The following is a 15,784-nucleotide window of genomic DNA, read 5'->3' as shown; positions in this document are numbered from 1 at the left end:
TGTGACACTCTGTCACTGTGTGTGTACACTGTGATTGTCTATGTGTGGGACCAAAGGGGTTATGTTTTTCCTTGAGGAAAGCACCATGAAGACATGTGGAGACTCAGAGACTATTCCCACGGTGGAATTTCCACTTGCGGAATTCCGCCTCGAATTAAAGCCTATAGACCTCTATGGGATTCCGCACTCCCATTCACACTTCTGAATTTCCGCTTGCGGAAATTCAGAAGTGTGAATGGGAGTGCGGAATCCCATAGAAGTCTATGGGCTTTAATTTGAGGTGCAAGCAGAAATTCTGCCATCTGAATACACCCTTATAGACCATACACACTCGTCTGGAAACCTTAGGAAGAAGAATATGCGAAGCAGCTATCTGACACCTCCTTTTGGAGGTTGATATTTCTTAAAGTCAATATTTGACTCCTTAAAGGGGTATTCCAGGAAAAAACTTTTTTTTTTTTTATATCAACTGGCTCCAGAAAGTTAAACAGATTTGTAAATTATATGAACTATAGATACAGAAACCGTCACTGCTGTATATGCGGCAATTACAAAACTGTCAGGTGGATGTTAGAAGCCAAATTAATTCATATGGTGCTCAGTCCAGATAAAGCAAGTAAATCCAATAATCAAAGTAGTGAGAAAAGAGGACGGCACTCACCCAGGATAGTAGCTTCAAAAGTCCTTTATTATATGAACACGGTGGCGGTGTCAGACAGGTGAGAGGGCAGGCACTTTGAGATTCGTAAATTACTTCTATTAAAAAATCTTAATCCTTTCAATAACGATCAGCTGCTGAAGTTGAGTTGTTGTTTTCTGTCTGGCAACAGTGCTCTCTGCTGACATCTCTGCTTGTCTCGGGAACTGCACAGAGTAGAAGAGGTTTGCTATGGGGATTTGCTTCTAAACTGGGCGGTTCCCGAGACACGTGTCATCAGAGAGCACTTAGACAGAAAAGAACAACTCAACTTCAGCAGCTCATAATTACTGAAAGGATTAAGATTTTTTAATAGAAGTAATTTACAAGTAATCAGAATTGTATAATAAAATATATTATAGTTAATTATAATTGAAACACAATCTTTTATTATTGTATTGGAATATAGTATTTATTCTCCTGGAGGTCTGGACAAAAAAAACAAAAAAAACCTTTCTTTCATAATTTACAAATCTGTTTAACTTTCTGCATCCAGTTGATATATATATATATATATATATATATATATATATATATACACATAAAAAAGTTTTTTCCTGGATAACCCCTTTAAGGAAGCCTTATAACATGACTGGGGATTTAGAAAGCTAAGCCAGAAACTCGTCCAGACCAGGAAGCTACCCATCTGTAAGGCTGCGTGCACACGGCTGTCTAGATCCATCCCGTTCTTCTCCCGTCAAAAATAAAAACGGACTTAAAAAAATAAAACAACAATAACGGATGCAAACGGATGTTATCCGTTTGGATCCATTTGGATCCATTATTGTTCAGTTAATAAACCCAAAATGTTCTGAGCATGCTCAGAAGTAAAAACGGATCAAAAAACGGATTGAAAAAACGGATACAAAAGGATGATATTAAAGGCTCATCCGTTTTCCAAAGACTTCAATGTTAAATTTACTGTATCCGTTTTTTCTTCCGTTTTTTTTTTTTTTTGATGGAAGGAAAAATACTGCATGTACTGTTTTTTCTGCTGCCAAAAAATGGAAATGGGTGCCGACGAGTACAAACAGATGTAAACGGATTGTAAAAAAATCCTATTGACATGAATAGGATTTTTTTTTAAACGTTTTCAATCCGTTTACAGCCTGCAAGAACGGAACCGAAACAGGGATTAAAACAAATGGGGACAGACGGCCGCGTGAACGTACCCTAAAGAATAAACATTACCCTTTTGGTCCTACAATATTAGGACTCTCTGCAGCCAATCAGAACCCTGCTCATAACTCACAAGGTGCAACACTCCCAAAACAGCTGTCTACCTCCACCGCTAAAGGAAGCCCACGGCATACTGTTTTATTATTCCATTTATAAATCTCCCTAAGGCTATGTTCACATGTGCTGAGGTGGATATTCATGTTTTTATCCCCAAAACTTCCAAATAGAACATGTTAAAGAAACTCAAGTTTTTTTTTGTATGTTTTCCCTTGAAATCATTTGGAGATTCAATCAATTAAATGTTTTTCTTTAGGTAAAACACCATGGTTAAAGGAGTTATCCAGGATTTTTTATATATATATATATATATATATATATATATATATATATATATATATATATATATCAACTGGCTCCAGAAAGTTAAACAGATTTGTAAATTACTTTGATAAAAAAAATATTAATCCTTTCAGTACTTATGAGCTTCTGAAGTTGAGTTGTTCTTTTATGTCTAAGTGCTTTCTGATGACACCTGTCTCTGGAACTGTCCAGAGTAGAAGCAAATCCCCATAGCAAACCTCATCTACTCTGTGCAGTTCCCAAGACAAGCAGAGATGTCAGCAGAGAGCACTGTTGCCAGACAGAAACTACAACTACAGCAGCTGATAATTATTGGAAGGATTACGATTTTTTAATAGAAATCATTTACAAATCTGTTTAACTTTCTGGAGCCAGTTGATATAAAATATTTTTTTTTCCCTGGAATACCCATTTAATGTCTGTATGAACAAGCCTTTATGCTCTTTCTATTTACCTCTTCCTAGCATTTACCTCTTTCTTTATATTAAGTGTAAATTGCCGCTAAAAAGTAAAAAATTGGTAAAATAACACCAAAGAATTTTTACTTACAAGGACAGTCACATGGGACAAGGGGGCATCGGTTATAGTAGTACATAGTGGGGTTACAGTTTTCATGAAGACACCAGCACTGTTTCTTTCCTGTTCAGGAGATAAGATTATCGAGGTAAAGAATGGTAGAATCATAGATCTGTAGGATTGTTGACCATTTGTCTGATATCTCTATAGAAAAAAGTTGTGGTTGTCGGGTAGCGTAGATACTTAGCAAACTTCATAAAAGACTTAAAGGGGTACTTCGCTCTCCCAAAGGCAGAACATTTTGTTCCTAACACTGGGTGCAGGTTGCGGGGATCCTAATGTCACGGCCATGCCCCTCGTGCCGTCACCCCACGCCTCTCAATGCAAGTCTATGGGAGGGGGCGTCTATGGGATCCAGCCGCGAGATTTTAACTTTTTAGCTCATGTCACATTGGCAAAATGGCAAAAAGAAGGGAATGAAAAAAAAAAAAGGGTACCAGCAGAGACTTTATAGCCAGTCAGGTGGTAAACTTCAAAATGTGGAAAGAAGCCATAGAGCTTGACCAAAGCTCCAATACTCTCCGGTAAGTCTTGTATGAACAAATCTGAAAGTACAGCCTGACACCATAATCTTATCTATTAGATTATTTTCTTTGAAGTATATTAAACAATGTCTTTTCTTGTAGGTACATACCTGTAGTGGTAGATGCTTCCATGGTAGTTATTGGGTGTTGCGTTGTTGTAATGCCTGACATAGAAATAAACCAAGACTTAATTATCTTAAATGGAAGAGAAGCAAAAGATATAAACAAAAGGGCTTGTTATACGGTATATGTGATGTGGATATCACAACTTATTGGCCCCAGGGGAAACGCTGCAAAAGGGCTCTGTATAAGTCACTAGTCAGACCACATATGGAGCATTGTGTACAGTACTGAGCACCTGTATATAAGAAGGATATGGCCGAACTGGAGAGGGTGCAGAGGAGGGCGACAAAGATAATAATGTAATGGGAGGATTACAGGACCAAGACAGGTTATCACTTGGGGTTATTTAGTTTGGAGAAAAGAAGTCTTAGGGGGATCTGATCACAATGTACAAATATATGAATGGACAGTACAGAGATCTATCTAGTGATATTTTTATACCTATAACCATGGCAAGGGGGCATCCTCTACGACTAGAGGAAAGAAGGTTTCCCCATCATCACAGACAGAGATTCTTTACTGTAAGAGCAGTGAGACTGTGGAACTCTCTGCCGCATGATGATGTGATGTCTGACTCAATAAACAAGTTCAAGGGGACCTGGATGTTTTTCTGGAAAAATATAATATTACAGGTTATGGATACTAGATTTATGGGGATAGAACATTGATCCAGGAATTTATTCTGATAATTTGGAATTTTTCCCCTCTGTTATGGGGCAAATGGCTTCAGCTGCATAAGGGTGTTTTGCCTTCCTCTAAATCAACACAGTAGGGTTACAGGCTCAACTTGATGGACTTTTGTCTTTTTCAACTATGTAAATATGTAATTAAAGGGGTATTCCGGCCAAAAACATCTTATCCCCTATCCTTTGGATAGGGGATAAGATGTTTCTTGCCGGAATACCCCTTTAACAATAGAATAGAGAGATCTTTTAGGCCCCTATAGGAATCATCTGTATACATTATTGCTGGACCCCCGCTGGAGAGTCACAATGATTGGGAAACACTGGTCCTGTCTTTCCCACAGATCGAGGAGAAGCCTCTCAGCTGCAAGCTTCTCTCCTCTCGTTCTAGCGATTGTTGCTGGTCTGTACGACCAGACTCTCACCGATCAAAACTTTTGATATGTCTATTTCATAGGCCCCATAACTTAGTAGAGTCACTGGTAACACGTAACAATAACTCACTTGTAGTTGCAGGAATGGCAGGTGTTGTAGTTAAGGACTTAGGGGTAGAAGCAGCTGTACAAAAAAAGAGAAGGTGACCATCATTAATGCCAAGAAAAATCTGACAACCTCTCTATCAGAAGTGGAGAAAGTGGTCGAACACTTTGGCCTTATGTAGACTGCAAAAGTGAATAGACCCTTTACCACTACGTAGCCTCTATAATGTTTTCTTCATACATATGTACTATTACTACGGTTATCTTAACCCAACACAGAAAGCACGAACATAAAACACGAAAGATCAAAATAAGGACAAAACATTGAGGAGTAAAGTTAAAATTAGGTTTGTGAACCACGTTAGGATAAGTTACTGTATCTCAACTATAGGAGCGCATTTTCGTAACGCGCCAGAAAACAAGATGATCCTAGTGACATCTGTAGGTACCAAATGTGCCACCATATGGCATTTCTACATGGGAATGTATTCTTCTTGAGAAGCAATTCTAAGACACCTTAGATTCAGCCTTGTTATGTTCCTCTGTTAGTCCTCCTGGAAATATATAAATTCCTTTACAGCTGGGTGTTACCAATCCCTTGTCAGTAGGGTTTGTCTTAAAGGGCTATTCCGGGCAAAAACATTTTATCCCCTATCCAAAGGAGAGGGGATAAGATGTCTGATCGCGGGGGGGGGCGCTGCTGAGACCCCCCGCAATTTCCCTGCAGCACCCGCATTTTACGTGGGGACTGCGTCTCTAGTTTCGGAAACCTCCGGGTTTCCGGGACTGGGGTCGTCACTCCATGACACGTCCCCACCATTCATGTCTATGGGAGGGGGCGTGACGTTAGTCACGCCCCCTCCCATAGACATGAATGGAGGGGGGCATGGCGTGACATCACGTCCCCAGTCCCGGAAACCCGGAGGTTTCCGAAAGTGGAGATGCAGCACCCACATAGAATGCGGGTGCTGCAGGGAGATCGCGGGGGGTCCCCCCCCCCGCGATCAGACATCTTATCGCCTATCCTTTGTATAGGGGATAAAATGTTTTTGCCCGGAATACCCCTTTAACACACTAGAAATTGTCAGGTATATGTAGGGACCTGCCACTATGTCCAGTAGTAAATTTGTATTGATTTGACCTGCATCACCATTTTACGCGGGGACTGCGTCTCAAGTTTCGGAAACCTCCAGGTTTCCAGGACTGGGGACGTGATGTCACGCCATGCCCCCCTCCATTCATGTCTATGACGTTAGTCACGCCCCCTCCCATAGACATGGATGGTGGGGGTGTGGCGTGATGTCACATCCCCAGTGCCGGAAACCCCGAGGTTTCCGAAACTAGAGACGCAGTCCCTGCGTAAAATGGGGGTGCTGCAGGGAGATCGCGGGGGGTCTCAGCATCGGGCCCCCCGTGATCAGACATCTTATCCCCTATCCTTTAGATAGGGGATAAAATGTTTTTTCCCGGAATACCCCTTTAACACACTAGAAATTGTCAGGTATATGTAGGGACCTGCCACTATGACCAAGGGAAATGGTAATATCCAATAGTCAATTTGTAATGATTTGACCTGCAAAACCAGACATCACCTATAGCCATGAGTGGTACTTTTTCTGGCAAAAAAAAGGGTTTGATTTTTTTATCTTATATCACGTTATGAATGGAAATCTTACTTACTAGGACAGTCACATGGTAGAGGAGAGCAGTGGTTGAAGTAATACATATACGGATGACAATTCGGAGAAAGACACCAGCATTTCTTCTCTGTTATGGGATAAATATAATCAAATTACTATTCTATACATTGTCCTTTATATAGTGTCAGCATTTTTTCTCCACTAGGTGGCTCACTCCTTGTAAGGACAAATGGCTTTTTGCCCCCGAAGAGCCCATTGGTTTCTATATATAATGTCCCAGGGGTCCCTTGTACAAGGAGTGATACAGAATCAGAGGACTACAGTGGTACATGTGATAGAACAATATATTCTCTGCTCATCTCACACCACAATCTTATCTATTAGACTGTTCCCATAAAATGTTATAATAAACAATGTCTCCTCGGTTAGGTACATACTTGTAGTTGCAGGTTCTATGATGGTAGTCATTGGGCGTTGTGAAGTAGTGATACCTGATCCATGGAAAACAAAGTTATTTCAGTTAAATAGTCGAGAAGCAGAGGGTAAAATAAGGCTTGTAGGCAGGTTATGGGATGTGGATGCCTGAGGTCAGTAGATCGCCCCCTACAGTTCTTCAGTTGGGCTTCAATGGAAAATCTACAACAAGACACTGTAACACTGCTTTATTCTTATGGGACAGAGGGATTTGTGGACTGGAGGACACAGGTCAGAGCTCACCAATATTCCCATAACTCCTATGTATATAAGTGTTCACCATACTGAGATAATAGGCTTTGTGTATGTCATTGTCCTGTCCAGTCATCAGTAACACATAACAAGAACTTACTTGTAGTTCCGGGGATGAGAGGGGGTGAAGTTAAGGCCTTTGGTGTGGGAGCCGCTGTACCAGAAAGAGAAGGAGGACATTATCAATGCTGGGAAGGAAAAGGAGGCCTCTGTGTTATGTCTGGGCTGATAATGGGGGGGGAAGACTTTGGCCTCATGTTGCACAATGTACAGATGAGTGCATGGACCCCGATCTACTAGAGAGGCCTTGTCATGTGTTCTATTTCGGAGACTAAGGCCTCTGGCGTGCCATTGTATGACGTCTCCATATGGCACCACGTTCTTCTAGACATCACATTTCCCTGTTAGTCCTCTTAGAAATTAATGAATATGTTTACAACCGGGCATTAAGAAGTGCAGAGACTATGTAGGGAGGTGCCACACTGACAAGGGGAATGGTAACGCCCAGTTGTCAGATTATTTTCATATTTCAAGGTAGAAAAAGAAAGAACATAACTGTACAGATTAACAAAAAAATTAGGAGTTGTATGAAACTGAAAAAAGTTTTTCCTTTTCAGAGAGATTGTCGCTCTTGTCTGGGACCTGTGCCTGGCATTTGGTTTTCACTTGACCTGCAGTACCAGACATAGCCTATAGACAAGAGTGGCGCTATTTCTGGAAACAGGATAATACATTATAGATATGACTGTTACTTACGAGGACAGTCACATGGGAGAGGAGTGCAGAGACTAAAGTGGTACATATAGGGGGTGCAGTTTGGAGGGAGGCACCAGCACTTCTTCTCTGTTATTAGAAAAGCAGAATTGTATTATCATTATTATTATTATTATTATTATATACATCATCCTTAATGTAGTGTCCGCACATTGGTTATATTGCCTAAATCAGTGACAGTATTTTTCTCCTCCTGGTGGCTGAGGACAATCGGCCCTTTTCCCATAAGATCCCATCAGTACAATAAATAATGTCCCGAGGCCTCCTGTCTAGGTCAGAGTTACCCCATAAATACATCTTTACTAGTACATTCCTAACCTGTATTCACTGCAGAGAGCTGCACAGAGGAGGGACTGATAAGTATTTGCCTAAAAAAATTGAAATCCAATAAGACTATACAATGTGTCCTAAATTGTCCCAAAAATGCGTCATAGGATGAAATTTATTTCGCAATGAGAATTTTCTGACTGTGCGTTGGCTGTTTCATAAAGCAGATGGAAAATCAGCAAAAAATGTTAAAGGGGTACTCTGCTGCTCAGCATTTGGAACAAAATGTTCCAAACGCTGGAGCCGGTGCCGGGAGCTTGTGAAGTCATAGCCCCGCCCCTCATGATGTCATGCCTCACCCCCTCAATGCAAGTCTATGGGAGGGGGCGTGACGCCCCCTCCGATAGACTTGCATTGAGGGGGTGGGACGTGACATCATGAGGGGGGCAGGCCTATGACGTCACAAGCTCCCAGCGCCGGCTCCAGCGTTCGGTACAGTTTGTTACAAACGCTGAGCAGCAGAGTAAAGTCGTGCGCCATTTTTTGGCGAAAATACTGGTTTACATGGCTCAGTAACCTGAAGAAGTATTTGTAAAATTCCCAGAGGAAGAGGGTGAAATGGAAACTAAATAGTTAATAGTAATTGGATGATTAAATACCAGAAAAACAAGCTAGATTCTAAGAGCAAGGCCATGGGATATGGCTCTTTTTGGAGGTGGGCCGACCTTTAGAGAAGGGACAAGTAGTCTACAAGGCATATCTAGAAAATGTCCGGGAGGGTCGCCAGTAATTGTGAGGTCAGGCAGATGTCTGGGGGATGTCTTCTGGTTATTTTATGAGAAAATGCTGTGTATGTAAATGCTGTTTAATCTATGGTGTATACCCCGTGTATAAAAGATGGATTGCTCTTTCAATAAACGGCATTTGGCACATAGCATTTAACATATTACCAAGCTTTCCTGTGTATTCTCAGACTTTAACAACATTTTAACTTTTTAAACATTTTAACAGGTCACTTTACATTTTAACATGGGACCCCTTATTTGATAGCAGCTTCACAAGTCTTGCATCCATTGAACTTGTGGGTTTTTGGACAGTTTCTGCTTGAATTTGTTTGCAAGATGCCAGAATAGCCTCCCAGAGCTGCTGTTTGGATGTAAACTGCCTCCCAACCTCATAGATCGTTTGCTTGAGGATGCTCCAAAGGTTCTCAATAGGATTGAGGTCAGGGGAGGATGGAGGCCACACCATGACTTTCTCTCCTTTTATCCCCATAGCAGCCATTGATGCAGAGGTATTCTTTGCAGCATGAGATGGTGCATTGTCATGCATGAAGTTGATTTTATTACGGAAAGCATAGTTCTTCCTACTGTACCGTGTAAGAAACTCCACATACTTTGCAGAGGTGATCTTCAAACCTTCGGGGACCCTAAAGGGGCCGATCAGCTCTCTTTACACGATTCCGGACCAAAACATGACTCCACCACCGCCTTGCTGACGTCGCAGCCTTGTTGGAACAGGGCGGCCATCCAGCAACCATCCACTACTCCATTCATCTGGACCATTCAGTGTTGCATGGCACTCATCAGTATTTTTCTGCCCAAACTCTTCATGTATTTTTCTGCCCAATGCAGCCATTTTTGCTTGTGAACATTGGTTAGTGGTGGCCAAATAGAAGGTTTATTCACAGTTGCAAGACTCTACAGGACTCTACACCTTGATGTCTGTGGGACTCCAGAGGCACCAGCAGCTTCAAATATCTGTTTGCTGCTATGTAATGGTATTTTAGCAGCTGCTCTCTTGATTCGATGCATGGATCTGGCTGAAATCTTCCTCAATGTGTCTTTATCTGCACAAACCCATCTGTGCTCTGAATCAGCCACAAATCTCTTAATAGTGCGATGAACATGCTTAAGTTTTCATGAAATATTTAATGTTTTCATACTTCACACAAGGCATTCAACTATTTCACATTTTGAGATTGATCAAAAGAGCCCCGAGACACAATGCCATCCATGAGTTAAATGAAAAACAAAATATTTAATCTTTGTGACACTTCAATAGAATTTGCATAATAATTTGGAACAGGGTGTAAATGCTAGTTCCTGGCTAACCTCATAGCCTAATTTGGTCCCACACAGGTGACCCGTAATTGGATGATTTTCAGATCAAGAGGTCATCAGGGTGCCTGTTTCTCCTTACTATGGTATTGGAGCTCAATGTGCCGCCATATGGTGCCTCAGTATAGCTCTGTATTATAGAGATAGTTTCCACTAAAAGCAAAACGTTTCTAGAAGAATACTACATGTAAGCTCATCCTCATTGACCTTCAGTGTGATGGACAAGAATTGATGGGGCCTACTTTATAAACAATGTGTCCTCGGTTAGGTACATACTTGTAGTTGCAGGTTCCATGATGATAGTTGTTGGGTGTCGTGTAGTAGTGATACCTGATCCAGGGAAAAAAAAAGTTATTTTAGTCAAATAGTCGAGAAGCAGAGGAAGAAACAAGGCTTGTAGACAGGATATGCCGTCATGGGATGTGGATGCCCGAGGTCAGTAGGTCACCTCCTACAGCTCCTTAGTTGGGCTCCAATAGAAAATCTACAACAAGACCATTACATGAAATGTCTAATACCGGTTTAATCTTATGGGACAGAGGGATCTTGTGGACTGGAGGTCACAGGTCAGAGCTCACCAATATTCCCATAACTCCTATGTATATGAGTGTTCACCATACTGAGATATTAGGCTGTATGTCATTGTCTTCAAACCTCAGTCTAGTCATTAGTAACACATAACAAGAACTTACTTGTAGTTCCGGGGATGAGAGGGGGTGAAGTTAAGGCCTTTGGTGTAGGAGCCGCTGTACCAGAAAGAAAAGGTGGACATTATCAATGCTGGGAAGGAATAAGAGGCCTCAGTGTTATGTCTGGGCTGATAATGGGGGGGAAGACTTTGAACTCATGTTGCACACTGTAAAGATGAGTACATGGACCCCAAACTACTAGAGAGGCCTTATCATTTCAGAGCCTTAGGCCCCTGGTGTGCCACTATATGATCTCTCTATATGGCACCATGTTCTTCTCAACAAGAAATTTTGAAACTGCTTCTTTCTCTATTAATCCCCTCTTGCATATTTATGAATACATTGATAATACATTATAGATATGACTGTTACTTACGAGGACAGTCACATGGGAGAGGAGTGCAGAGACTAAAGTGGTACATATAGGGGGTGCAGTTCGGGGGGAGACACCAGCACTTCTTCTCTGTTATTGGAAAAGCAGAATTGTATTTTTATTATTGTTATTATTATTATATACATCATCGTTTATGTAGTGTCAGCACATTGGTTATATTGCCTAAATCAGTGACAGTATTTTTCTCCTCCTGGTGGGTAAGAGCAATCGTCCCTTTCCCCATAAGATCCCATCAATACAATAACTGATGTCCTGCCCCGGGGTCTCCACTTTAGGTCAGAGTTACCCCATACATACATCTTTACTAGTAACTTCCTAACCTGTATTCACTGCAGCGAGCTGCACAGAGAAGGGACTGATAAGTATTTGCCTAAAAAATTGAAATCAAATAAGAATATACCATTGTGTCTTAAACTGTCCCAAAAATGTGGCCTAGGAGGAAATTTAGAAAATAACAAGAATTTTTTTTCTTACTGTTCTTTGGTTGTGTCAAAAATCAGATAGAAAATCAGCAAAATGTTGTAAAGACATGTACCATTTAAAGGGCAAAATACTGGTTTACATGGCAGAGTTGACCTAAAGAAGAATTAGTATAATTACAAGAAGAAGAGGAGTAATCATGGTGCCTGTTACTCCTTATGATAATATTGGAGATCCATGTTCCGCCATATGGTGCCCCAGTATAGCTCTGCATTATATAGTCTCCACTACAAGCAATACGAGTCTATAAGGATACTATATGTAAGCTCAGCCTCATTGACCTTCAGTGTGATGGAAGAGAATTGTTGGTTTGTCATTACAGCCAGGGGCCTACTTTATAAACAATGTGTCCTCGGTTAGGTACATACTTGTAGTTGCAGGTTCCATGATGGTAGTCATTGGGTGTCGTGTAGTAGTGATACCTGATCGAGGGAAAACAAAGTTATTTTAGTCAATTGGTAGAGAAGAAGAGGATAAAATAAGGCTTGTTAGACATGTTATTGGATGTGGTGCATGAGGTCAGTAGGTCTCCCCCTACAGCTCCTTAGTTGTGCTCCAATAGAAAATCTACAACAAGACCATTACATGAAATGTTTAATACTGGTTTAATCTTATGGGACAGAGGGATCTTGTGGACTGGAGGTCACAGGTCAGGGCTCACCAATATTCCCATAACTCCTATGTATATGAGTGCTCACCATACTGAGATATTAGGCTGTATGTCATTGTCTTCAAACCTCAGTCCAGTCATCAAAAACACATAACAAGAACTTACTTGTAGTTCCGGGGATGAGAGGGGGTGAAGTTAAGGCCTTTGGTGTAGGAGCCGCTGTACCAGAAAGAGAAGGTGGACATTATCAATGCTGGGAAGGAATAAGAGGCTTCTGTGTTATGTCTGGGCTGATAATGGGGATGAAGACTTTGGCCTCATGTTGCACAATGTAAAGATGAGTTCATGGACCCCGATCTACTAGAGAGGCCTTATCATTTAAGAGCCTTAGGCTCCTGGTGTGCCACTATATGATCTCTCTATATGGCACCATGTTCTTCTCAACAAGAAATTCTGAAACTGCTTCTTTCTCTATTATTCCCCTCTTGCACATTTATGAATACATTGATAATACATTATAGATATGACTGTTACTTACGAGGACAGTCACATGGGAGAGGAGTGCAGAGACTAAAGTGGTACATATAGGGGGTGCAGTTCGGGGGAAGACACCAGCACTTCTTCTCTGTTATTAAAAAAGCAGAATTGTATTATTATTATATCATTATCATTATTATTATTATTATTATTATTATTATCTACTTGATCCTTTACATAATGTCAGCACATTGCTTGTATTGATCAGTGACAATATTTTTCTCCTCCTGGTTTGCTTGTATTGATCAGTGACAATATTTTTCTCCTCCTGGTTTGCTTGTATTGATCAGTGGCAATATTTTTCTCCTCCTGGTGGGTGAGGACAATTGGCCCGTTGCCCATAAGATTCCATCAGTACAATAAATGTGTTTTTACCAGATGTTTAAAAAGTTTTGGCACCTTGCGCCAGAAATTCTGTCTGTGCCAGAATTTGCGCCATAATATAGAAAAACCCGACTAACTCTCCATTTTACTAGAAAAACCTGAAAAGGGGGCGTGGTTGTCTGGGAAAGGGGTGTGGTCACCTAAAAGGGGCGTGTTCCTGACATTTTCACAAAAACCAACATATTTACCGTATATACTCGAGTATAAGCCGACCCGAGTATAAGCCGAGACCCCTAATTTCAACCCAAAATCCCAGGAAAAGTTATTGACTCGAGTATAAGCCTAGGGTGGGAAATACCTCATCCCCCCCTGTCATCATCCAGACCCGTCATTAACATCCTCATCATCCCCTTGTCATCATCCCACACATCCCCCCTTCATCATCCCCTTGTCATCATCCCACACATCCCCTTATCATCCCACACATCCCCCCTTCATCATCCCCTTGTCATCATCCCACACATCCCCTTATCATCCCACACATCCCCCCTTCATCATCCCCTTGTCATCATCCCACACATCCCCCCTTCATCATCCCCTTGTCATCATCCCACACATCCCCTTATCCCACACATCCCCCCTTCATCATCCCCTTGTCATCATCCCACACATCCCCCCTTCATCATCCCCTTGTCATCATCCCACACATCCCCTTATCATCCCACACATCCCCCCTTCATCATCCCCTTGTAATCATCCCACACCCCCCCCCCTTCATCATCCCCACCCCCCTTCATCATCCCCACACCCCCCCCCCCCTTCATCATCCTCTTCTCATCATTCGCCCTCAGTGGTCTTCAACCTGCGGACCTCCAGAGGTTTCAAAACTACAACTCCCAGCAAGCCCGGGCAGCCATCGGCTGTCCGGGCTTGCTGGGAGTTGTAGTTTTGAAACCTCCGGAGGTCCGCAGGTTGAAGACCACTGCGGCCTTCAACATCATCCAGCCCCCTCTCACCCCCTTTAGTTCTGAGTACTCACCTCCGCTCGGCGCTGGTCCGGTCCTGCAGGGCTGTTCGGTAAGGAGGTGGTCCGGTGAGGAGGTGGTCCGGGCTGCTATCTTCACCGGGGGCGCCTCTTCTCCGCGCTTCCGACCCGGAATAGAGCCGTTGCCTTGACAACGACGCATCTGCGTCGTTGTCAAGGCAACGTGACTATTCTGAGGCCGGGCCCGAAGCGCTTAGAAGAGGCCTCCCCGGTGAAGATAGCAGCCCGGACCACCTCCTCACCGGACCACCTCCTTACCGGACAGTCCTGCAGGACCGGACCAGCGCCGAGCGGAGGTGAGTACTCAGAACTAAAGGGGGTGAGAGGGGGCTGGATGATGTTGAAGGCCGCAGTGGTCTTCAACCTGCGGACCTCCGGAGGTTTCAAAACTACAACTCCCAGCAAGCCCGGACAGCCGATGGCTGCCCTGGCTTGCTGGGAGTTGTAGTTTTGAAACCTCTGGAAGTCCGCAGGTTGAAGACCACTGCGGGTGGGGGAGTTCACTCGAGTATAAGCCGAGGGGGGTGTTTTCAGCACGAAAAATCGTGCTGAAAAACTCGGCTTATACTCGAGTATATACGGTACTAAGGTTTCCACAGAAAATGTGGTGGATTTGAGCTGAGGAAAACCCTACAGATCAGAGCATGTGCAAAAAAAAGCAAAATGTAGGGAAAGTGGAAAATGTAGCGAAACCTTAGTAAATACCGTGGGAAAAAAAATTGTAGGGAGTTAAAACCCACAAAGAAACCTACTCAACACTCTTAGTAAATCAGGGCCATTGGCCCTGATTTACTAAAAGTGTTGTGTAGGTTTCTTTGTGGGTTTTAATTCCCTACAATTTTTTTTCCACGGTATTTACTAAGGTTTCCTTAAATTTTCCACTTTCCCTACGTTTTGCTTTTTTTGTTATTTATTTATTTATTTTTTACACACGTTCTGATCTGTCGGGTTTTCTTCAGCTGAAATCCACCACATTTTCTGTGGAAACCTTAGTAAATATGTTGGGTTTTTGTGGAAATGTCTGGAACACGCCCCTTTTTGGTGACCACGCCTCCTTTCCCTGACGGTTGCCTCCCTTTTTCCCTGGAGAGTTAGTCGTTTTTGTTTTTATTCTGGCGCAAATTCTGGCTCAGACAGAATTTCTGGCGCAGAGCCCAACAAAACATGGTGGGTTTGCAATAGTAAATGTGGGCCAATATGTATAATAAAAAAATTCCTGCCATGTTACCTATTTCCGTGGATGTAAACAAAAGGGTAAATTTAGCAAAACCTGTGCAGAGGAAAAGTTGCTGAGTTTCAAATGACTCTTGAGATGCACGATGGATATGCACATTTTTTCAATGTTCTTTGTAAGTCACCTATTGAATGGAGTTGGGCAAAAGTTTTGCAACTTTTTAAACCCCTGACCCCCCCCCCTCCTCCCCACACACACATACGAACAATATACAGAACACCACACTATAATATAAATTCATCTTTATTACATATATGGGTAAAAAGAAAACAATATGAATGGTCCAAGAGGAGTCCCAAAAATAGCCCCCTAGTGCATAATTT

At 42.3% G+C, this 15,784-nt stretch overlaps 1 protein-coding gene and 1 long non-coding RNA gene across 2 annotated transcripts in view; both read right to left on the bottom strand.

Annotated features, from left to right (window-relative positions):
- Nucleotides 1-10,443, bottom strand: part of LOC130291994 (mucin-2-like) — a 66,085-nt gene extending 55,642 nt beyond the window's left edge. The window contains exons 1-6 of the mRNA XM_056541425.1: nucleotides 10,425-10,443; nucleotides 6,699-6,752; nucleotides 6,302-6,388; nucleotides 4,647-4,700; nucleotides 3,447-3,500; nucleotides 2,786-2,875 (exon numbers count right to left, since the gene is read on the bottom strand). Of these exons, the coding sequence (XP_056397400.1) occupies nucleotides 2,786-2,875; nucleotides 3,447-3,500; nucleotides 4,647-4,700; nucleotides 6,302-6,388; nucleotides 6,699-6,752; nucleotides 10,425-10,443 (358 nt within the window). The remainder of the gene's footprint in view (nucleotides 1-2,785; nucleotides 2,876-3,446; nucleotides 3,501-4,646; nucleotides 4,701-6,301; nucleotides 6,389-6,698; nucleotides 6,753-10,424) is intronic.
- A 782-nt stretch (nucleotides 10,444-11,225) lies between these two features.
- LOC130291136 (uncharacterized) lies at nucleotides 11,226-12,507 on the bottom strand. Its single transcript, XR_008847803.1, has 3 exons — nucleotides 12,487-12,507; nucleotides 12,080-12,133; nucleotides 11,226-11,300 (listed from the first exon to the last, which is right to left on the bottom strand). It is a non-coding gene; the product is annotated as an uncharacterized LOC130291136 (long non-coding RNA).
- Nucleotides 12,508-15,784: the final 3,277 nt, after the last annotated feature.

Source organism: Hyla sarda, chromosome 9, assembly GCF_029499605.1.
Source record: "Hyla sarda isolate aHylSar1 chromosome 9, aHylSar1.hap1, whole genome shotgun sequence".
NCBI classification, from domain to species: domain Eukaryota; kingdom Metazoa; phylum Chordata; class Amphibia; order Anura; family Hylidae; genus Hyla; species Hyla sarda.
Note: the sequence above shows the minus strand (reverse complement) of the source record. Positions and strands in the feature narration are given on the sequence as shown.